Genomic DNA, 22,308 nt, shown 5'->3' with positions numbered 1-22,308 from the left:
CAGGACCCATCCCCCGTCACCAGAGGGGTACAGGCCAAGGCGGGAGGCTACCAGTATGGAGGCGTAAGGGTGAATGTAGGGTACAAGGTGGAAGGTCAAGGTAGGTGGACTGTGAGGTCAAGGCCCCGGGTGGGAGGCGGCGGGGCTGCTGTTCGGAGAGGGCAGAAACAGGGCAAGCTGATGGGGCACCTCCGACCAGCCCGTGGGTCCAGGCTCCACGCAACTGTCCCGCACCATCCATTTCACCTTCCAAACAGGCCCGTGTGGTGGGGACGTCACGTGCGCATCCCCCCAGCGGGGAAACGAAGTCCGGAGGCACGGAGTCACCCACCCGAGCTAGGGTCCACGGCTAGAAGGGACAGAGCTGGGCAGACCCTGGTCCTGTCGGAGTCCGTCCATCCCTCTTGCCCCAGGCCCCACCTGCCTCCCCTCCCCTCCACCAGGGGGACGAGGCACACGGATAGTAAACAGACACATCTGTACAAAACCATTTCTAGAAAACGGGGTCTTGTTATAAAAAACACAAACAGTTCCGAACAGTGAACATTATGAAAAGGTATAAAAATACAGGGATTCTGAACTCTGAGGACTTTCCTGACAAACATTCTGAACTAAGGCAAAGAGGCCTCTGGGAAGCCAGGGCGGGGCCTGGGTCTCTGACCCCTGCCCGAGGCCCAGGCACCCCTCTGCCTTCCCATCAGCCTGTGCTCCGGGGGCCTGCTCCAGGGCCGGCCACGGACACCAGGGTCTCCCTGACCCCTGGCTTTGGCTCAGCCACGCAGCGAGGATCGTGTACAACCGGAAGTGGCTCATCTGGGGAGGGACACCGGACCAAGGTGGGGCCCACAGACGGCGGGGGGGCTCCAATGATGCTGGAAAGGTGGTGCTGGGTCTGGTCTGGCACCGGAGTCCCCGCTTCTCGGAACTGCCAGCCCGGCTCCTCCTCACCCTCATTTGAGCTCCAGGGGCCCTGACACGCTCAGGCCCCTGGCTGGACTGTTCTGGGGAGGAGGCCTCTCCCCTGCCCTGGCCACCAGCGGGGAAGGGGCTCATTTCTCTGGGGACCCAGAGGCGGGAGGGAAGGAGGCCGAGCTCCTTCGAAGCTCCTGCTGCAACTGTCCCTTCAGGGTGGACACCTGGAGGAGAGAGAAGGTAGCGCCGGTAGAGCCAGCCCAGGTCCTCAGCCTGACTTCAGAGAAAAGGGGGTGACTGCAGCCGGGACCCCAGGAGGGACCAGTGCTGCCTGTTTTGGGCAGATGCAGGTCTCATGAAGAACCAGGGTGTTTTCTTCCCTCCTCATTCTGGTCCGTGGTATAGTCAGGTGTCCTCTGACTGCACGGTGTCTCTTTGGGGACCACCCTATCCCCACCCTCATCACTCAGACAGGCCTGGCACTGGCCTGACCCCCGGGGCGGACCTGTGACCCAGGCCTGGCTTGCCAAACCAGCCTTGCCCTGTAGACATGATAAGGTCGGGGGGGATCAGGAAGGGGCCTGGAACTGCAGCTGGCCAATGAGAAGCATCCCTGGGACTTTTGCTGTTGCTCTCAGAAAAAAGCCTCCCCCCTTTCCTCTGGGATCAAGGGTTGTTGGGATAACCTGAGGCTGGGGCTGCGGAGGCCGCCTGTGCTGCCCCGGGAAAGGGCCTTCCTGGAGCCAGAGGAGAGCAGAGCCATGGCCAGGGGACTGGGTTCCAACGGTATCACTTAAGCCCGTGTTCAGCCATGGTGGACACCACCTGGCCATTTCAGTTTCCAGTGCCACAGACTGCTTGTACCCAAGAGGTCACACACAGGCCTCCCCCACCCCCCTTCCTCCCTCTCCAGCTTCACACTTCCCTCCCGGCCCAGCTGCCCAAGCTGGTGGGGGAAGGGACCCGCTGGCTCTGCAGCCCCCAGGGGAGGGGCCGGAGCCCGGTCAGGCCTCAGTACCTGCTCCTCCAGCCCACGCACCCTCTGCTGGTGGGCCCGCTCCCGCGCCTCCAGGGTGCGTTCCGTCTGCACCTGGGCACTGCGCAGGCGCTCCACCTCCTGCTGCAGCTCCAGCTGTTGCTGCTCCTCCGCCTCCAGCCGGGCCGGGCTGTGGTCCTGCTCGAGCACCACCACCTGGGCCTGCGGGGGAGGGCGCTAGTCTGGAGTCTGGCCCCACATGTGTGCACGCACGCCTGTGCGCAAGGAGGAGTTTGGCACCTCCCCAGGGTGGGAGCCTGGGGGCCTCACAGCAAGGCCAGAGCAGGCAGGGGATGCAGAGGGAGCTTTGAGATCCCGTTTGTTCCGACCCCACCCCCGCCCTCCTGGCCTGCAGTTATGGTACCTAGTGACCCCTACTCACACACACACACACAGATGTACTCAAATGCAGGCCCATACACAGGTGCCAAGGCAAGCATGTGAGTGCTTGTGTTCACATGGGTGCACACATGTGCCCAGAAGCCTAATATCCCTACATACATGAAGACACCTGTACACAGACACGCACACAGATCTACCATATTCTTAATACTCAGACTTGCCACACCTGTGCAAAAGGTTCACGCACAAGAATTCTCTAAGGAACACTCATGCCTTCCACGTCCACGACACACATGAACACACAGGCTCAGGCGCTAACCCGCCATTAGCAGCTCTCTCCTCTGCACTCAGGAGAGCACCCCCCCATCTGACTCTGAGCTGCCCGCCCCACGCCCCCACCCCAGGGCCTGGGCTCACAGCCTGTGGGCTCTGGGCTGGCTGAGCTATCAGCAGTGCCTGGGACAGCCTGGCCCTCTGGCTAGGGTGAGGGTGGGGGCGTGGGTTAGGGGGACAGCAGGGGTCCAGGGCTGGGACCTCTAGCAGCTGGATCTGCCTCTGGGCCTCAGCCAGCTCCAGCTCGGCCCCCGTGAGTGTCCGGTCCAGGCGGCCCTTCTCTGCATTCAGCCGCACCGTGTCCTCGTGGCTACGAAGCTTCTCCCGCTCTACCTGGGTGGGGAGAGCAGGAGGGGAGCAGGGTGCCTGGGGTGGAGGGGGGTCTGCGAAGGGGGGTGCTCTGGGAGGGGTGTTAGAGTCGAGGCAGCGGGACCAGGGGTACCAGAGGCTCCCAGGCCCTCGTGATGTGCAGCTGGGACCGGCCACGGCCAGGACCTAGACAAAGTGAGGGAAGGGCCCCGGGGAGCAGCCCACCTTGTCCAGTGTCCTCCTGAGAGCCACCCGGTCCTTCTCCAGCCGCAAGGCTGACCGCTCCACCTCCCGCTTCTCCGTTTCTAGCTGAGCCAGAGCGCGCTGCAGGCCGGCCAGGCGCTCCTGCAGCAGCCGCCGCTCGTCCTGCAGCTTCTGCACCGCACGCAGGGCCACAGCCTCAGCCTCTTGCCGCTGCCGCAGCACCTACGCAGACGCCAGAAAGTCCCTGATTCCCCCGGGCTCCAGCGTGTGCGTCTGAAGCTTGGGGAGGACGAAGCCGTGCCCACTCACGGGGCAGGACAACTGTGAGGCCCACACCAGGGAGCTGTCACCTAAGGCCAGACAGCTCTCCTCTCTGGGCCTCAGTTTCTCCATCTCTATAATAGGGGTATCATGCTTCATTCCCTGGCCCTGTGGGTTGTGGGGGGTTCCTCCTCCCAGGAGGCTGCACCTGGATTTGGGATGAGGCTGTGATGGGTGGGCCTCAGCATCCTGGGGACGGAAGGGGCCCGCCCTGGCCCTCACCTCCTGCAGCTGCTGCAGCTGGCCCTCCGCCTCAGCCCGCTGCAGCGCCAGGTCTTCCACCTCACCCCGCGTCGTCTGCACCTGCTCGCTCAGGGCGGTGCTCTGTTTCCGGGCCTCGGACAGTGCCTGCCGAGCGGCCTCCAGCCGTTCCTGGAGGACAGGGATTGATGGTGCCAGGCTGGGACACGGCCTCTACTCTCTGTCTCATGCGAGCTTCAAAGCCCATCAGACAGGTAATCACCTCACCTGAAGATGACAGACAGCAGGCCTGGCCCGCTGACCTATGCAGTTCCCCCCATTAACCTTGCACCTGGTCCCTCCAAGCCTGTACTAACTAGTAGGCTATTCTCTCAGCACTCCCTCCAGAGCCTCCTCTTACTGGCTGATGCTCTTATTAAGCCCACCCCTCCCTCTCACTGACTGGCTCCTTAGGGTTTCCAACTGGCTGCCCCATTGGCTAACTCTCCCTGGGTCCGCCCCCAGCCAGACCCAGCAATCCCCTATACCTGGAGTACTTGGCGGTCATGTTCACAGGCCTTCAGGGCCTTCTGCAGTTGCAGATTCTTGTCCTGGGTGCTTGTGAGGGTGGCACTGTTCTGGGCCAGAGTCTCCGTCAGACCCTGCACCTTGTCCCGCAGGACCCCCTCACTCTCCTCCATCTTGGCCAGGGCCCCACTCAGCCGCTCCACGGTCAGCTGCAACGTCCCCGCCTTGGCCTCACTGTCTGCCACCTGGCAGGAGAGACGGGGCGGTGAAGTGGCTTGGCTCTCACTGTGGCCTCCAGAGGAAAGGTCCGACCCAACCCAAGCCAGCCCCTTTCCGCCTCCCTCTGGGCCTTCATCACTGACACTCGCTCCCACTGATCCCACTGGCTCTGCCTACCGCCACCTACGCCCCACCCCACCGCTGGCTAATGATCCTCCCCCAGAGTGCCATCAGCCTGGTTGTCTCAGACCACCTGTTCTTGACTTTGGCGCATGATTATGCACGACTAGCAGAATTACTGAACCATCCAGTTAGAGATGAGCTTCCTAGCAGCCAAGGCAAAATAGGAAATGAGTGAAATCTACTTCTCTAATCTACTTGTCCAGCATGCTTCCTAGGCGTGCAGCTTCTGTCATCAACCAGTCCTAAATTGCAGTTTTGGCTCTGCCTCTCCTTAGCTGTTATCTTGGGGGGGTGACATCACCCCCCTGAGCCTCTGTTTGCCCACCCGTGAAGTGGGGAGCATGATGATACCTCACAGCGTTGCTGGGAGGTTTACTTAGTCCGTGTGAAGGACTTGGCCTGCAGCTGAGGAGCCTGCAAGTGGGGGAGGGGGCCCACCTGTCTCTGCAGGGAGTCTACCCGATCCTGGAGGACCTGGGCCTGCGCCTCACGGTCGCTCAGCCCCAGGCGGCTGCGCTGCAGCTCCCCCTCCAGCGAGCGCCGCTGCAGCTCCAGCTTGATGGTGCGGCTCTCGGAGGCGTCCAGCACCTCCTTCAGGCGCCGCTTGTCGCTCTCCAGCTTCGCCTCGTTGGCCTTCATCTTGCTGATTTTCTCCTGCGGGTGGGGGAGGGCTCAGGTCCCAGCTGTCTGGCCCACCCCACACCTCCCGCACCCCTCAGGACCTTTTGGAGGAAGTGGGGAACAGCCCAGAAGCTGCGTGTGTGACCTGACTTGAGTCGGGCAGGAGCCCTGGCCCCACGGGATTTTAGGGAATGATGCCCCTCCCTCCCCAAAATGAGTTCAAATGGTGAAGGAGGCTTGGGGAGCTGGGACAGGACAGACAGACAGACTGGGGTCCTTCCACCCCTGTCGCCACCCCGGAGACAGGGTGGGCCGAGGGGGTGTCCTTGCAACCGCCCCCAGGCCTGGCCCCTCTCCCGCCCTGCTCAGAGCCCCACCCCTGCCGTGTCTGCACCCGGCAGCCCCGCTCTGGCTGCTGCCCAGCTTTGTTCCTGGCCTCCTCCTGCGGCCCCTGCGGCTGGGCCCAAGGCCAAAGCTGGAGCCGCAGACACAACAACCCCGCTCAAGCTCGGCCTAGAGCCAGAGGCAGGGGGTGGGCTGTGGGGGGCAGCAGTGGAGGGCCAGGGGAGGGAAGGGTGGGGAGGGAGGGAGAGAGGGAGCCGGTGGCTGTGAGAAGGGCTCAGGTCTTCGGCAGCCTGGACCATCACCACGAGGGCCCATGCTTTCTGCCCCGGACACAGACACAGACGCGTACACACAGATGAAAGACACATGAACACCCCAGAACACCACCCACGTGGCCGTACAGAGAGGAAGGAAACAGAGGTCCCCTGAGAACCGCCTGTGTGTGGGGAGCTTATGGGCATCGTCTCTGCAAGGCAATCACTGGTCTTCCCCTTCTGCAGATGAGGAAAACAGGGTTTGGGCAGGCTAAGAAACCGCAGAACCAGGCTTGAACCCAGGTCTGTCAAAGTCAAATGCTCTCTTGCTTCCACAGCCTAGTGATCTTAACACAGAACAAGACAGCAGACCTGGCTATGCTTTTACAGACTCACAGGCTGGTCACTTCGGTGGGTGCTGAGACCCAGGCAGGCAGAAACAGAGATGCGCACAGTAGGACTTACAAACATCCATTCAGCACCCAGACCGTCCCCTCACCCTGCCACCCCGGACTCCTGCCTACCTGGCTGGCCCGGAGCTCACTCTCGGTGGCCTGCAGGCTCCTCTCCAGGGCGGCCACCTGGTCGAGTGCAGCCCGGCGCTCCCGCTCGCTGCGCCGCGCACTCTCCTCCTGCAGCACCAGCTCCGCCTGGGCCCCGCTCAGCCGCCCATCCACGCTGCGCCGGGCTGTGGGTCCCCACCCCAGGGGTCAGACCTGGCCAGGCACAGCCTGGAGGCCTGAGCTAGGCCACAACATGCCTGGCCGGCTTGTCTGCCCACCCCAGGACCTGCCCCTGAGTCCTTGAGGGTCTGTAAGTTTGGACATGGGGTGGGGCTCACCAGGGATGGTGTCCCAGAGGCAACAGCCCCCAACTTGACACAGTGGCCAGGGCAGGGACGCAGGAACCACTCAGGGCACCCCACAGCCTCCCGCCTCTGCTGCCAAGAGCACGAGAGAACAAAGCAAGGACCCAGGGGTGGGGGGATCGGACTCACCCTCCTCGCTCTGGGCCACAGCCTTCTGCAGCTGCCTTGCCCGGGAGGTTGCGCTGTCCCTCTCAGCCTCCATGTCAACCAGCTGGCGACTCAGGGCGTTTGTTTGGGTACGAAGCTCATCCTGCAGTCCCAAGGTCGGGGGAAGGGAAGACCCCTGCTCTGACAACCTGCAGCCCCTCCCCGGGCCCTCAGCCTCTGATTCCCCAGCCAGCCACTCACACCGGCCTCACCCGTTCTCTCTGGGCGCTCCGAAGCTCCTGCAGGAAATCCCGGAGGGCCCCCCGCACGGCCTCCGGGTCCAGGTCTGGAGACACCGGGGAGGTAGCAGGTCCCGGGGATGGTGGCTCAGATCCAGGGCTGCGTTCCAAGGGGCTGGGGCTGCGGGGCCCTTCCCCACTTCCTAGAGGAGGAGGAGCGCTCAGGGATGCAGCAGCCACTGGCCTCCCCTGCCAGGATGCTGCCTGCAAGCTCTCCGCATGTCTTCCCCATCCTGGCAGCTCCCATGAGCTTCCCGCAGCCCCAGTCGGGTCCTCTCGCCCTCCTGCTTCACCCTTCACCAGCCCCAGCCGCCCTCAGAGCAAGCCCAGCTCCCGTGCCGTCACCAGAGGCCCCATTGCTCACTGCATGAGCCTCTCACAAGCTGGCTACGCCCCATCACCCTCAGCTCCCATGTTCTAGAACACTCCCTTTTCCAGCACTAGGGCCTTCATATGTGCTGTTCCCTTCTCTCCCCATCACTTCTCTTTGCCTGGCCCATTCCCTTAGATCTAAATGTAAAGAGCACTCCCCAAGGCCTCCCTGACCCCGCACTGTGTTGGGGTGACCTCGTCCCACCCTGGTGGAGCTCTGATGTCTGCTCCACACCCAGCCAAGAGGGCTGTGCCCCCAGGGCCCCCAGTCCAAGGGTGGACACTCCATCACCCCGACACCTTCCTGTACTGAATGCTGGCACTGGGCCAGTGCTTTTCCTGCATCACCTCCTTCCATCCTCATAGTCATTCCTTGGGACGTAAGGATCAATCCCCCCTTCAGGGGGCTGCGTGGGCTCAAAGCCAAGAGGATGGGCCACAGAGAAGGGAGGGGCAGAATGAATGGAGACAGGGCGGCACCTAGAGGTCAACATCGAAACTGCAGGATGGGATTCTGCCTGTCCGCTTCCTCCCGCTTCTGCCAAGTGACACCCAATCTGGCCCCCCCGTTCTGTCAGCACCCGAAGAACCCACAACAGGACATTCACCCATTGCCCCCAGGACCCCCGTCCTCTCAGAGTAAAGGCCAGCACTCTCACAGTGTCCTGCAAGGGCTACTTGAGCAGGTCCCTTGTCCCCATGTCCTCACCCCCCACTCCTCCCACCTTGCTCCCTACACTGCGGCGGCTCTGTTGCTGTGTTCACAGGCCAAGGTTCCCTCTACTTGTCCTTGGAGTCTCTTCTCCCATCCTTCCCTTGCCTACCCCCTCCTCAGCGGGGCTCTCCCTGTCTCCCATGCACCCCTAGCCTCTTCCTTGCCTTATCTTTAAAAAGAACTGTTGATAAAACATACATAAAACATGCCTTTCTAGAGGTCTCTAAGTGTATTTTTTAGTGGTATTAATTATGTTCACATCATCACACGACCATCACCACTATCTGTTTCCAAATCTTTCCATCATCCCTGTTACGGGTTGAACTGTGTCTCCCTGACATTCACACTGCCGTCCTAACTGCTGGGACCCGAGAACGTGACCTTGTTTGCTAACAGGGTCCTTGCAGATGTCATTAGTTAAGATGCCATCTCACTGGAGTAGTGCAGGCCCTGCTCCAATGCGATGGGTGCTCTTATAAAAAGGGGAAATTTGGTCCTGGCTGGTGTGTCTCAGTGGACTGAGCGCCGGCCTGTGAACCAGAGGGTTGCTGGTTGGATTTCCAGTCATGTGCCTGGATTGCAGGCCAGGTCCCCAGTAGGGGGCGCACGAGAGGCAACCACACATTGACGTTTCTCTCCATCTCTTTCTCCCTCCTTTCCCCTCTCTCTAAAGATAAGTTAAAAAATCTTTTTTAAAAAGGGGAAATTTGGACATACACTCAAGGTGAAGGCCACGTGAAGCTGGGAGTTACGCTGACACAGTCCTACGGGAAGCCAGGGGAGCCCGGGACAGGCCCCTCCCCAGCAGGGTCACAGGGAGCAGGGCCCCGCCCACACCTTGATCTCAGACTTCCGGGCTCCTGAACCGTGAGACGTGAATTCCTGTTGTTTAAGACGCTGTTGATGGCTATTTGTTACAGCAGCCCAGGAAGCTAATGCACCCTGGAGACTGCGCACACTAAACAATAACTCTCCCCACAGCCCCTCATAGACTCTAATCTACTCTCTGTCTCTGTGAATTTGGCTATTCTAGATATTTTATGTAAGTGCGATCATGTACTCTATTCGCCCTTTGGGACTGGCTTATTTCACTTAGCATGACGCTGTCAAGGTCTGTCCATGTCGTAGCATGTGTCGCAATGCCCTTCCTTTTTAAGGCCGAGCACTATTCCTCTGTGCGGACACGCCACATGTTCGTCCGTCTGCTCACCCGGCTGGGGACACTGGCCCCTCGTTGCTCCCACCTTGTGGCTGCTACAGACACTGGGTACAGGGATCTGTTCGAGGCCCCGTTTTCAGTTCCGTGGGCACTCACCTAGGGGTGGAATGGTCGGGTCCTACGGTAATTCTTGGGTTAGCTTTTTGAGAAATTGCCAAACTGCTCTCCACAGCGGCCGCCCCATTTTACGTTCTCACCTGCAGTGTGTCTAGACTCACGTTTCCTCACCTGTTTTCCAGCCCTCGCCCCACCTGGGACACACTGTAGTTCATTTCTATAACATATTCCTAGTCTGGTACTCCCTTGCCTAGACTACAAACGCCACAAAAGGAAATGCTTGTCAGTTTTGTTGACGGCTCCACCTCCAGTGCTTTGATTGTGTTTGGCGCCTAGTAGGTGCTTCAAGAATACTGAGTAGCTGCGTGAACGAATCAGATCCTGGGCCTGAATCTGCGGATTTGGAAAAGCAATGCCTCATCACCCCACAGTCCATATCCCACAGTGCTCGGGTTCCGCGGGTTCTAGTCTCAGCCCTAAGAACCAAGGTGAGCCTGAGCCAGGCTGAGACGAGATGAATGCTCCCTAAAGGGGTGCTTGCACCCCCTGAAGCACAGCGCTAAACTTCCCAGCGTCATCTTCCCGGCCTTGGGAGCAGGCGGGGCTGGGAGGGTTCCTGAAGGAGTCCCTGGAAGGGGTCTTGGCGGAGGGCGTGTCTGCCTGAGGGAGATGCCGGAGTCACAGGCCTAACACAGAGGGGTGTGGGGCTAGATACGAAAGACTGACGAGGGTGGGGTGCTGATAAAGAGAGGGCGGGGGTCAATAGGGAGGATGGATGGTCAAAGACTCAGAGGAGTGGGGGGCATCAAGAAGAGGGGACCTCCAGCCCCTTTAACAAGTGACCCAGGGAGCCTGGATCTGCAAAGGGAAGGAGTCTAGGTGAGGGGGCGGGGCCGAGACTACTTCAAAAGAGGGGCGTGGACTCAGGGATGGAAAGTGACGTAAGACGTGGGGTCTAGAAGGGCGGTTCTCCGCCGGGTGTCAGGGACGAGCAAAGACGGGGTGGGTGTGAAGACGGGGTGGGTGTGGCGGGGACTGGAGACTAGTAAACGAAGAACAGACAGGACGAACCCCGCAGAGGAGAACTGGTCATGCCGGCGGGGACCAGGAGTCTCCACCCCCCACTTTTCCAGTCCTGTGTGCCTCTAGGGCTTAGCTCACCTCCTGCCGGTGCAGTGCGGCCAGGGGAGCCCACGGGCCGTGGGGCGGGGCTGGGCGTGCGACCCAGACCCAGGCCTCGGCGCAGGGCTGATCGCAGGCCGCCCAGCTGGGCTTCGGCCGTGCGCCGCTGGGTCTCCACGCGGGCCAGCTCCGCCTCTAGGCCTTGCGCCCGGCCCTCGGCCGCGCTTAGCCGCAGCCCCAGCTCGGCAGCCTCTGTTCGCGCAGCCTCCAGCTTCAGCTCTAGGCTGCGGGCATTGTCCAGCTGCTGCTTCTCTGCGCCGCGCGCCTCCTCCAGGTTGCCCAGAAGGCCTCGTTCGCGGGCCCGGAATTCGCCCTCTTGCTCCTGCAGCTTCCGCTGGGCTCCCTGGAGCTGGGAGCAGGGGTGAAGCCCGGAGGGGAGGGTCAGCGAGGCCGCCTCCCAGCCTGCTGCCCCATCTCCCAGGCCCAGCATCGAGCCCACCCACCCAAAAGTAGCGCACACAACACCTGTTCCTTTAGAGGTCTCCATCCAAAGAGGAGAAGACCATTCACAGGTGTGGGAGAAAACTATTAGAATCTATCTCTTCCACCCTGGCTGGTGTGGCTCAGTGGACTGAGCACTGGCCTGCGCACCAAAGGGCACACGGTTCAATTACCAGTCAGGGCCCATGCTTGAGTGCGGGCCAGATCCCCAGTAGGGGGTGTGCAAGAGGCAACCACACATTGACGTTGACGTTTCTCTCCCTCTTTTTCTCCTTCCTTTCCCCTCTCTAAAAGTAAATAAATAAAATCTTTAAAAAAACAATCTATCTCTTTCTTCCGTGACTTGTAATGTACACAGTTTATCACACAGGTTATTAGTAATAAACTAACACCTACATAGACAGGACATACCAGTGCCACACACTGAGTACTTTCCAAAAAACATCAACTCCACCACTATGAATCCACTCTAATCTACAACTGAGGAAACTGAGGCAGGAAACCGAGACCCGGAGCCATCGTGTAACCTGCCCAAGGCCGACAACAAGTAAGCTAGGAGCTGGAAGTCAAAGCCAGGCTCTCGGGTTCCCAGAGCTGCTCTCTGCACCACGAGACCACGCTGCCTCTCAGTGCACACACTTTATCGATAAATCACACAGCGGGGGACTGGACTAAAAAACTATTTACTGACAGAGTACACGATCTCTTACACACATAGGGACGCAGCTCTCCGATATGGAGAATGACTCAACTTCTTCCAGTCACCAGCCTCACTGCTACCAAGCAGCACCAGGATGCCAGGAGCCGGGTGGGGGGCCTGTGTACCTCCCCTGCTGGGCTAGGCCCTATCCCATGAGTGCTTCGATGCACAGAGAGGTTGAGTGACTTAGTCAAGGTCACACTATCCAGGGGCTCCACAGAGTGGAGACCCTGGGTTCAGACAGACCGCCGTGGTTGTGTGACCCTGGGCAGATCCCTTATCTCTCCAAGCCTTCGTGTCTGGTTCTCTCTGTAAAATGGGGCTACCTGTGCCTACCTCAGGAGGCTTCTCGGAGGATCCACTAAGGTTATACCTACAGAGCTCCCCCTTCCCCATCCCTCCCCCACTCTTGCTACAAAGTTCTTGCCGTTATTCTTATTACTATTACGGCCGGGGAAGACTCTCAAGGAATAGGGGCAGGGACGAGAGCTCGGTGCTGGTCCCTTAGAATGACTCCAGCATCAGAGTCCCGGCCTGCTCCTCCCAGGAGGGAGGGAGAAGAGAGGCACAGAGCAGCAACTGCCCCCAGGAACCCCCGCCCCCGCTCCAGCCTGCCCACCCACCTAGTTACCTCCTGCCGCAATGCCTCCAGGCTGGCCTCCCCCTTCAGAAGCTTCTGTCGGAGGCCCAGGGCCTCCCGCCGGCCCTCCTTTTCCGCCCGCTCGCCTAGCGCCAGGCGGCCCTGCAGCTCCGCCAGCTCGCGGCCCAGCCTGGCGTTCTCGCTGTCCAGCATCTTCATCTGTGAGAGAGAAGGAGGACACAGGTAGGACCTAGGGCCCATCCTCGGCACCCACAGGCCCCTCTAGCCCGGGGTATTATAGGTCAGTGCCCAGAGGTTCCCACAGCATCCTGTTCGGCTCTGTCCCTAGACCCTGCCTAGTCCAGGCCTGGCACGGGGGGCACTAGAGACCCGTTGCCCTAGGGACATGTACATTGATACCACCACACTGGGAGCTTGCCCGTTACATCCAATGAGCATGAGCCATGCCAGGCACCTGGGCACCCATGACCTCAGTGTACCACCAAATCGTAGCTGTCTCTCATGGGGAGTTGGGGAGGGAGATGAGCCCCCGGGAGTTCCTCAGGCAGGAGCCACAGCTCCCTGGGCCACCTCTCACCTGCACAAATGCCTAACTATTACGGAGTATTCACCAAGTGTCGGCCCCGTTCTAAGCACTTCACTCACATTAACTCATTCGATCTTAACACAGTTCTATGCGGGACAGGTATTGATATTACCCCTACTTAAAGGATGAGAACACTGCAGCTCAGGGAGGTGAAGTGACTTGCCCAAAGTCACACAGCCCCCAGGCAGCAGACTGGGATTTGATCTCAGACGAGCGCAATGCTAAGGGTTGTTCCAAGCCCCCATTCCCCCACAGGAGTTAGGGGCGAGACCTACCCCAAGTGCTAAAGTGAGGGGAACAGGAGATCATGCTGGGGCAGGCAAAGCACCCACCCAGCAAGAGGCTGGCACACAAATCTCAGGGACTCCTGTGGCTTCCAGGACTTCAGCCCAACGGGAAGGGCCTGGGTAGAAGGGGCCGGTGGAAGGGGGGGGTGGGGCGGAAAAGCTTTGTACTCAGGCTGTGCCGTCTCTTTGGGGAGGCTTCCAGAGCGGCACAGCCTGTGTGCACAGGGTCCAGGGCAGAGCCCTGTATACAGAAGGCACTTGTTAAATGCTCGCTCCTGTCGATGAGTTTGGAGATCACCCAGGTCACGGGTCAGCCAAGTACAGGCCGAATTCTACCGGCTGCCTGCTTCTGAAAGGCCTTGAGCCAAGACAGTTTTTGCATTTTTAAATAGGCGGAAAGAGTTCCCTTTTAAATGCTTGGATTTTGACGCATGACAAGTATAGAAAATTCCAATTTCGGTGTCCACACAAAGTTCTAACGGGCCACACAGCCGGCACCCAGGGCAGGCGTGGCGCGGCGCCGTGCTGCGGAGGGTACCTGCCGCCGCAGCTCCTGCAGCTCCCTCCGGGCCTCCAGCCGGGAGCGCTCCACCTCCTGCAGCCCGGCCCGCAGCTCCCCAGCCTCCTTGCCCATGGCCACCCGAGCCTCTTCGAGGAGCGTCAGCTTCTGCTCCTTGTCCTCATTGGCAAGCTTCAGGCTGGAAAGGGCAGGGGTAGAGGTCAGAGGCAGCCCCAGGTCCCGGGCAGAGTACAGGGTGTGGCTCTCCACCAAAGTCCCTTCCCGTGATTCCTAGAAAGGGTCTGCCTGGCTCTTGGCCCGAAGGCGCCCCACAGGCTGCTGGCCCATGTGGCTCAGTCCTGAGCGGAGCCCTTCAGGGGCTGGGCCCAGGCCCTCCACAGGGAGGGGTGGACCAGTGACTAGGGTGTGGGGCACACGCCAGTCTCTAGGGTGCAGCCATCAGGCGGGGTCCGAGTCCGGACCCAAGTCTGCCTGCCACCACATTCTCTTTCCTTCAGGTAGGAAAATCACCTAAATCGACCCAAGTGACAGGCTTGGTTTGAAGGCAGAGAGTCCCCGCTTGTGCCATTTCCCCTGACCCTTAGGGGCAAAGTCAGCTTCCAGGGACCAGATTCAGTGTGAAGCACGGGGCTCGGGGCCAATCCCTCCCATCGCCACACCTGATCCGCTCGCTCTCGGCTTTCTTCACGGCGGCCCGCAGCTCCTCGTTGGACCGCCGCAGGGCGTCCCGCTCCTTGGCGCCCTCGCTCAGGCTGCGCCGCAGCTCGCCAGCCTCCTGCCGCTGGGCCTCGCGGCCGTCCTGGCTCTCGCGTACCTTGCGCTGGGCCTCCAGCAGCTCCCGCCGCAACCCGTCACGGGCATCCTCCAGCAGGCGCAGCTGAGTCCGAAGCTCTTCTGCCTGTGAGGACGGCGGCCGGGGTCCACTCAGGCTGGGCCTTGGTGGAAACCAGCCCATCCCCGCAGCCCTGGCCACGGGGCGCCTGCCCCATCGCTCTGCACAGACTCGGACCACAGGCATGAGTTAAGATTCGGAGCCAAGCAAGCTGGAGTCAGCGGCGTTTCGGTGTGGAATAAGCCATCGGGATTGTCCTAGGGACACCACCAAGAGGGCAGAAACCACCAGCCCCTTCTGAGCGCCCAAGTTCCCGCGTGTACATACTAAGCACAGAGGAGATGCTAGCTGCCTCCTTTCTCAGGGGGCCGTTTGTTTATCCTTGAGCGCAGGAATGAGCCTTACATTTCCCTGGGCCCCCACTCAACCAGGCGCCCAGCAGCACGTAGGGGGTGCTGCCCCAAAGGGCACGGGGTGGGCGGCTCACCTCGCGCACGCAGGATTCCCGCTGCCTGCCCAGCTCTCGGGCCTGCTCTTGCAGCCTCTTCACCTCCTGAGCGTGGGCCGCGGCAGTCTCCTCCAGCTGGGCCCGCAGGTCCCGCAGCTCGGATGTCAGGGAGTTCATGGCGCTCTGGGGCAGATGGGCTCCTCAGAGGGTGCTGCGCCCCCTTCCTCATCCCCCTCCGACCTCGGTGCTCCCCACTGGGCCCGCTGGACGGTCCGCTTTTAGCTCCAGGCATGGCACCTCCCACTTGCTGGCCAGACCCTCTGCCCTCCCTTGGTGCCTTGAGAGTGCCATCCAAGTAGCTCTTCCCTCCCTCAGACTAAGGGGCTCCGCAGGGCGGAGCCGTGCCACCTCCCCCAGATGGGGACGCCCAGGGAAGGGCTGGAGCTCCCTGCACGGCCTGGAGGCTTTCCCAGGGCAGAGCCACGCCCCCGCCTCGAACAGGAGGCTCCTCCAGGCACGGCTGAGTCTCCCAGCTCCGATGGAGGCCCCCCTCCCACCGCCCAGCCTGCCTACCCGGTCCTGCTCCTGCCGGCTCTGAGCGTCTCGCTTCTGTCGCTCCATCTCCAGAGAGATGGTGGTCAGGCTGTGCTGGGTACCCATCAGCTTCTCGGACAGCGCCGTCTTCTCAGACTCCTTCAGTGACAGGGCCTGGCAGGGGCAGGGACATGGGGGCCTGGGGGGTTGGTTGGTGCTGGGGGCACGCTCAGGCCTTCCCCCCGCGGCACCTGGAAAATGCGCCCACGGTGGACTTGGAGGGCATGACTGGGCCACCACGAGTGGGCCCAGGGCTCACCGCTCCTGAAGCCCCAGAAGAGGATTCAGGAGCAACAGTGACTCTGGACGTGGACACAACTCATCCCTCACTAACTTGCCACGACAGCCCTGAAGCACGGCCCGTCATCATCCCCACTTTACAGGTGAGGAAACTGAGGCTCAAAGAGATGAAGTGACTCGCCCAGGGTGACACAGCTGGTGAAGAGAAGAGAGAGACACAGTCTGCCCTGTCTGCATGGCCTTACGGGAGAGTCTGGGTCCGTTCATTTTGAGGAGGGTCCGCCGATACTCGTGGGCATTGCGGGGACTGCTCAGAAGGCAGCCACGGGGCCGCCACGCCACACCCAGCCCGGGGCGAGAGGGGAGGGAATGTGGATTGGCTTTCCCGGAACCAGTGCCCATGATGTCACGACTCTGGCCACCACTCAGCGAGCTCCACTGTGTACCAGGCATGGCTTATGGACACCCAGCTCCCAGGTGCTGGGTGGCTGAGCGGGAACCAGCTCCAGAACCCGGGCCCCATCCCAGGGCTCACACACCTGCTGCTTCTCACTCTCGGCCAGGAGGAGGCCCTCGTCGCGCTCCTGCTGCAGGGCAGCGATCTCCTCACTCAGCTCTTCCTTCTCGGCCTCCAGCCGGGCCAGCAGCTCCTCCCGCTCCCGCTGCAGCTGGCTCTGCAGCTGGGCCCGCTCGGCCTCCAGCTCCCGCCACGCCGACTCCTGGGGGCCAGACCCACGCACATGACCCGCGGGGCAAGGGCCACCTGTACCCCAGACGCTAAGAGACAGATGACCAGGAAACTACAGATCGGGCAGAGGACAAGGGCTGTGGCAGGGACACGCCAGGATGGTGCCAGCCCCTAGAAGCAGCAGCGCTGGTCTTGGGGTCAGAGAATGTTTTCTGGAAGAGAGACGAGCAGCAGCCAGCCAGGAAAAAAAGGGGGGAGGGAAGAACCCCAGGCCCAGAGTACAGCCCCAAGATGGCCTAGAGGGAGGAGGAAACCCCACATCCAGGGAAATCATACTATTGAAGGTCCACTGGGGCTTGCACCACAGAGGGGACGTGGTGAGCAATGGGGCCGGGGCCACCGGAAGCGGCCAGGCCAGGCGAGGCCTTGTGGACTGTAGGGAGGGACGGGCCCGACTCTGGAGACAGTGGCGACCACAGAAAACCTTACGCCAGAGTGACAAGGAGCAATCTAAACTTTAAACTAGGTTGTTGTTCAGGAACTGAGGAAGAGGGCCCGGAATTGCAGGCCGGGGCCAAGGAGAGTTGGCTGTGACAAACGGAGGGGGGTTGGAGTCAGGGGGTGGCACAGTGGCAGGAAAGAGAAGAGTTGGTGACATTAAGAGGCCACTGAGGCAGGGCAGGGAGGGTAAAGATGGCACAGGAGTTTGTTCCCTGGGGACCAGGTGCCTAGAACCCGCAGGCAAAGGACCAACGGCCCACCTAGGGTCTGAGGGCGGTGTCTGGCACCTTGGGGACACTTCAAGTGCTTGGCTGCCACCTGCTGGAGGCTCAGAGTGAATGGCACCCCTAGAGTCAAAGCCTGAACCTCTGACAGAGGCAGCTCTGTAGAAGATGGGAGACACAGGTCCCCTGTCCTGAGGCCTGTGCTACCTGGTACCACAGTAACAACAAGCAGCATGTACGGAGCACTTACAGCGTGCCGGTCACCACAATAACCCTCCACGCGGGCTATCTCAGCTCGTGCTCACGACACCCTATACGACCCCTGTCCCCATGGTTACGGACAGGGAAACAAAGGCACAGAGGCCACAGGCAATATAACCAGTGTGTGGCCCACAGCAAGCCCAAACCCAGGCGCTGTAAGTCCAGGGTCCGTGTTCTCAGACGGCTCTGTTCTGTCTTCTAGTGACCTGGCCCCCCACCTTTCCTAGTATGTGTTCAAGTCCTAGAGTGACCTCTCATATGCAAACAGCAATTCTTAGCAAATGAAAGTGCCTTCCTGAATCAGGATCACCAGGGCTGGACCAGATTTGGGGCCTGAGAATCTGTATGTTTGATAAGGAATCCCCGATGTTTTTCTCCTCCCAGCTTCCCCCAGGGCCCCCCACCCTGAACAGAGAGGATGTCCCACTTCACAGAGGTGGAGACCGAGGAAGAGTGAGGGTGAGGATGCTCTGATATCACAGAGGAGACAGTGGCCCAGAGCCCTGCCCACCCTGGCCCAGCGCCCAGACCTTCTCCCGCTGGAGGCGCTGCAAGTCCTCCTCGTGGGCTGCCCGCTGCTCCCGCAGAGCGGCCTGGGCCTCCCGCTCAGCCTGCACCAGCTTCTGGGCCAGCAGCTCCTTGTCCAGAGCCGCCTTCTCCTCTGCGGTCGTCATCTGCTGCCGTAGGCCCGCCAGTTCCCCTGCACAGGAAGGACAAGGGGAGGGGGCAGACTGGGGTCAAAACCTCCCGGTGGGCCAGCAGACTCGGGCCGGGTGAGCCATGCAGGCAAAACCCCGGAGGGGAGAGAGGGCGCCCCTGGGACCTGGGCTGGGCTCCCTTGGAGAAACTTCTCACCCTCTGGGCCTCAGTTTTCTCACCTGCTGCCCGAGACCACTGGCCCTGTCCCCCTCCCTCCCTCCCGGGAGTGGCATCAAAGGGATGAAATGACTGATGAGGAGGCCCCCACACTTGAGGTGGACAGCAACCCCCCTTATTGACTGAGTGAGTGCTCACTGTGGGCCAGGCTCCTGGCTGAGCCCTTGACAGGGCTAACCTCCTCAGAGCGTCACGACACGCCGGGGTGGCTTATCTACATCTACACACGAGGACGCGGAAGCTCAGAGGAGACAGGTAACTTCCCAAAGCCACACAGCTTTCCATGCGGCACCTCCTTTAGTGACCCACTGCCATAGACACACCTGGCAGGCTACTAGCTGTCAGCACTAATGGAGGTGACCACAGGGCGGGGTGTGAGCTACTGTGGACGATCTAAAAACCATCCCCTTGCCCTGGCTGGTGTGGCTCCGTGGACTGAGCGCCAGCCTGCAGACCAAAAGGTCGCTGGTTCGATTCCCAGTCAGGGCACACGCCCGCGTTGCATGCAGGCCAGATCTCCAGTAGGGGGCATGCGACAGGCAACCACACATTGATGTTTCTCTCTCTCTCTCTTTCTCCCTCTCTTGCCCTCTCTCTGAAAATAAAGAAATAAAGTCTTTAAAAGTAATAATAACATAAAGAAAGGAAAACCATCTCCTGGGCTGGAAACCCACCAGAGACTCCCACCAGAGACTGGTTCTGGTTCTGTCCAGCTCGGGTGGACGTGGACAGAGAGTTAATTTCCTCGGTCCAAGTAGGTGCTTAGTAAATATTCGTGAGCGAGAAGAACCCCTGAGTTCAGAGACTGGGGTCGGGGGGGACGTGTGGGGAGAAGCAGGGCTGGGACTGTGGGAACGACCCCCACGGAGAGCTCAGGACTCTCTGAGCGCCCTGAGGACCATACGCGGCAGGCACCACGGGCTGAGCCAGGCACTGTGCCAAGGCCTTCGCCAGCTTGCCTCGCCCCACCCTGGCAACAGCCTCAGAAGGCATGCAACATCACCCCTCATGGTCGGATGGGAGCCCGTGGCCCAGCGAGGGACGGGGCTTGCTCGAGAAAGGTCAGATCTCAGTGGCAGCGGGAGGACTGGAACCCAGGTCAGCCCCACCCTGAAGGCAATGCTCCCCACTTCTGTGAGACCCCAGGACGTGAGAGGCTACGCATACAGTCCAGGCTGGAGCCTGGTACTCCTCACCCACCCCCGGGCTCCCCCCATACCAGTCAAGGTCTCCTTGGCCAGCAGCAGGGCCTGCCCATCTGCTTCTAGCTGCTCCCGGCGGGACTCGAGCTGGGCCAGCTGCCGCTGCACCTCAAACAGGCTGCTCTCCAGGGCTTCCTTCTCCAAGCTGCAGCACACACAGTCCCTCGGGCCTCAGGACTCAGCCTCCCAGGCCCCAGGAAACGGCCGCTCCCAGGGCGTGGCCAGCCGTGGGCCGGGTGCCAGCCTACCTGCCCAGCCGGGCCCACGCTCCCTGGGGAAGCCTGAGCCACAGCCAGGACGCGCTGGCAAGCCAGGCTCCACAGTAACTGTGCCTGTGGGCCAACGCCAGAGTGTGACGGGTGACAGAGTGGCCCCAGGCAGACCCCCCCCAGTGTGGGCTGGGCAGAGCCTGAAGCCTTACCGAAGGCGCGTGGCTTCCTCCGACAGGGTCCGCCCTTCACGCTCAGCTGCCGCCAGCTGCACGGCCAGGCCGGCCCGCTCCTTGGCCAGTGCCTCCTTCTCCCGGGTCACCCGCTCCAGCGCCTCCACCTGCCGTTGCGTCTCCCGCCGTGCCTGCTCCAGCTCCTGCTCCTGCCCACTCAGCTGCCGGGAGAGCTGGCACCCACCCAGGCCCCGTGAGCACCTCGCTCAGATTCCCCCGGCCTGCTCAGCACCCCAGCCCTGGGCCTGATCCAGCTCCCCGGCCTAACAGGCTGGAGAGGCCTGGATGCGAGCCCAGTCTCCGTCCTGATGTGCTGTGCGCACCTGAACAAATCATAGACTCCTCTGAACCCAAAATACACTCACACACAACGAGGGTCCTCACTCAGTTTGGGTCATCACAGAACCCTTTCTGGACCCCCAAACTTCCAGAGAGGCTGAATGCATAAAACAGACCAAAGGAGTGCTCCTTTGCAAGCCTCAGAATAGGAACATGGCCTTGGCTAGTGTGGCTCAGTGGATTGAGTGCTGGCCTGCAAACCAAAGGGTCGCCAGTTCGATTCCCAGTCAGGGCACGTGCCTGGGTTGTGGGCTGAGTCTCCCAGTAGGGGGCGTGCAAGAAGCAACCACGCATTGATGTTTCTCTCCCTCTCTTTCTCCCTCCCTTCCCCTTTGTCTAAAAAAAATAAGAAAAATCTTAAAAAAAAAAAAAAAAGAATAGGAACATGGAACCCGGCTCCCGGCCCCTGTGGCCCACTCCCGAGAGGCCCCCCCCAGGACAGGAACCCAGGCTTTTGAGGACAGACACCAGAGAAAGGCCCCTGGATCCCCAAAACCCTAAGGTCCCTGTCAGCTAAGATGTCCCAACAAACATGCCATTCCAACCCTAAAATTCTCTACCTGTTCTCACATCAGTGACAGTTACTGAATGGTGGGATTCAGCTGCCAAGTGCTTATGTGGGTGTCCTCTTTAGAGCAGCCCTTTGTGACAGGAGTGATTAGCCCCATATTACAGATGGGGCAACAGAGACGTGAATAGGTTGAACAGCTTGCCCAAGGCCCCAGCTGACACAGGTGGAGCTGGACTCAAACCCACAGTCAGGCTCCTGAGCCCGCGAGTTACCCCAGGACAGGGTGCAGAAGGCTGGGAGCCTGGAACGCTTGCCCCCCCTGCGCCCCGTCCCCCACATCACCCACCTGGGCCAGCTGCTCCTGCAGCCGGCAGCGCTCCTGGCGCAGCGTGGGGACCTGGTGCTCCAGCGCCTGCCGGGCCTGCTCCGCCACCCGCAGGGAGCCCTCCAGGCCCTGCCGATCCACCTCCTGCTCCAGCCGCAGCTGTTCCAGCCGCTCCTGCTCCTCCCGAGCCAAGGTGGCCTCCTGTTCCACCCGCCGCTGCTGGCCCAGCAGGGCTGCCTTTTCCTCCTCCAGCTGTGGGTCCCGGGGGTGGGGGTGGAGCTGAGTGAGCAGATCAGCCCAGCCCCTCCACCCAGGGAAGGAGGTCCCACCCAGGACCGAGGATCACCCACCCACCTAACACAGACAGCCCGGGGGAGGCTCGCTGGAGGGACGGGACGGTGCCCTTGGCCATGTGGACACTGGGGAGAGGGGAGAAGGAAGGAGGTCCCACAGAGCTTCTTTTGAACTCAGACCATGAAAGGGGGACACATGGACAGATGGAGTCAGAGACAGAAAGCGGCAGGGGCAGGACAGATATAGGTATAGGGACAGAGGTGTTCGGGGAAATGCACAGCGAGGCACCATGTGGGCCGAGGCCGGGCCTGGGACGCCTAGTGGGGTCTCAGAGTGGGGGACACAGGTGGCGCAGCAGGCGGGCCCACTGGCACACGGCATACCTGGGCGACGAGGTGGTTCAGACCCAGCTTGTCCTGGGCGAGGCTCTCGTTGAGGGCGCTCAGCTTGGACAAGGAGTCCCGCAGGGAGGCCTCCTCCGTCCTCAGCTTGGTCATCGAGAGCTCGAGGTCCATGCGGCCGGCCTCAGCCTGCAGGGCAGCCAGAGACAGTCAGGTGGGGAGAGCTGGCGAGATAAGGAGGGAGAGGGGGAGAGCTGGGAGAAGATGCGCAGAGACACGGAGAGATGGGGAGAGGTAAGGCGGTGGGGAGAAAGAGGAAGGGACACAGAGAGACAGGACCCTCAGAGATGGGGATGGGGGTGGACAGAGGAGACACGGGCTGAGACCAAAGATCACTGCAGAAGGCCTACGGCCTACAGGGCTGCTTGGGACAAGCTGCACACCCCAGCACCCCAGCTGTGCAGAGCAG

At 61.1% G+C, this 22,308-nt stretch overlaps 1 protein-coding gene across 5 annotated transcripts in view; it reads right to left on the bottom strand.

Annotated features, from left to right (window-relative positions):
* Nucleotides 1–507: 507 nt before the first annotated feature.
* The window catches only part of CROCC (ciliary rootlet coiled-coil, rootletin), a 45,136-nt gene continuing 23,335 nt past the window's right edge, over nucleotides 508–22,308 (bottom strand). For 4 of the 5 annotated variants that reach the window (XM_045859486.1, XM_045859485.1, XM_045859482.1 and 1 more), the window contains 22 exons: nucleotides 21,882–22,028; nucleotides 21,226–21,456; nucleotides 20,009–20,202; nucleotides 19,605–19,732; nucleotides 18,040–18,209; nucleotides 16,375–16,554; nucleotides 15,575–15,709; nucleotides 15,041–15,184; nucleotides 14,381–14,619; nucleotides 13,740–13,899; nucleotides 12,359–12,526; nucleotides 10,566–10,935; nucleotides 7,015–7,184; nucleotides 6,785–6,905; nucleotides 6,312–6,475; nucleotides 5,006–5,221; nucleotides 4,186–4,410; nucleotides 3,680–3,829; nucleotides 3,158–3,358; nucleotides 2,825–2,956; nucleotides 1,931–2,110; nucleotides 508–1,136 (listed from right to left, as the gene is read on the bottom strand). In XM_045859486.1, the coding sequence (XP_045715442.1) occupies nucleotides 1,050–1,136; nucleotides 1,931–2,110; nucleotides 2,825–2,956; nucleotides 3,158–3,358; nucleotides 3,680–3,829; nucleotides 4,186–4,410; nucleotides 5,006–5,221; nucleotides 6,312–6,475; nucleotides 6,785–6,905; nucleotides 7,015–7,184; nucleotides 10,566–10,935; nucleotides 12,359–12,526; nucleotides 13,740–13,899; nucleotides 14,381–14,619; nucleotides 15,041–15,184; nucleotides 15,575–15,709; nucleotides 16,375–16,554; nucleotides 18,040–18,209; nucleotides 19,605–19,732; nucleotides 20,009–20,202; nucleotides 21,226–21,456; nucleotides 21,882–22,028 (3,912 nt within the window). In that variant the 3' untranslated portion in view covers nucleotides 508–1,049. The remainder of the gene's footprint in view (nucleotides 1,137–1,930; nucleotides 2,111–2,824; nucleotides 2,957–3,157; nucleotides 3,359–3,679; nucleotides 3,830–4,185; nucleotides 4,411–5,005; nucleotides 5,222–6,311; nucleotides 6,476–6,784; nucleotides 6,906–7,014; nucleotides 7,185–10,565; nucleotides 10,936–12,358; nucleotides 12,527–13,739; nucleotides 13,900–14,380; nucleotides 14,620–15,040; nucleotides 15,185–15,574; nucleotides 15,710–16,374; nucleotides 16,555–18,039; nucleotides 18,210–19,604; nucleotides 19,733–20,008; nucleotides 20,203–21,225; nucleotides 21,457–21,881; nucleotides 22,029–22,308) is intronic. The other variant, XM_045859483.1, reaches the window with a different exon arrangement.

Source organism: Phyllostomus hastatus, unplaced genomic scaffold (genome assembly GCF_019186645.2).
Source record: "Phyllostomus hastatus isolate PE091 unplaced genomic scaffold, TTU_PhHast_1.1 phas_scaffold_182, whole genome shotgun sequence".
Lineage (NCBI taxonomy): Eukaryota > Metazoa > Chordata > Mammalia > Chiroptera > Phyllostomidae > Phyllostomus > Phyllostomus hastatus.
This window is presented reverse-complemented; position numbering and strand designations above follow the sequence as displayed.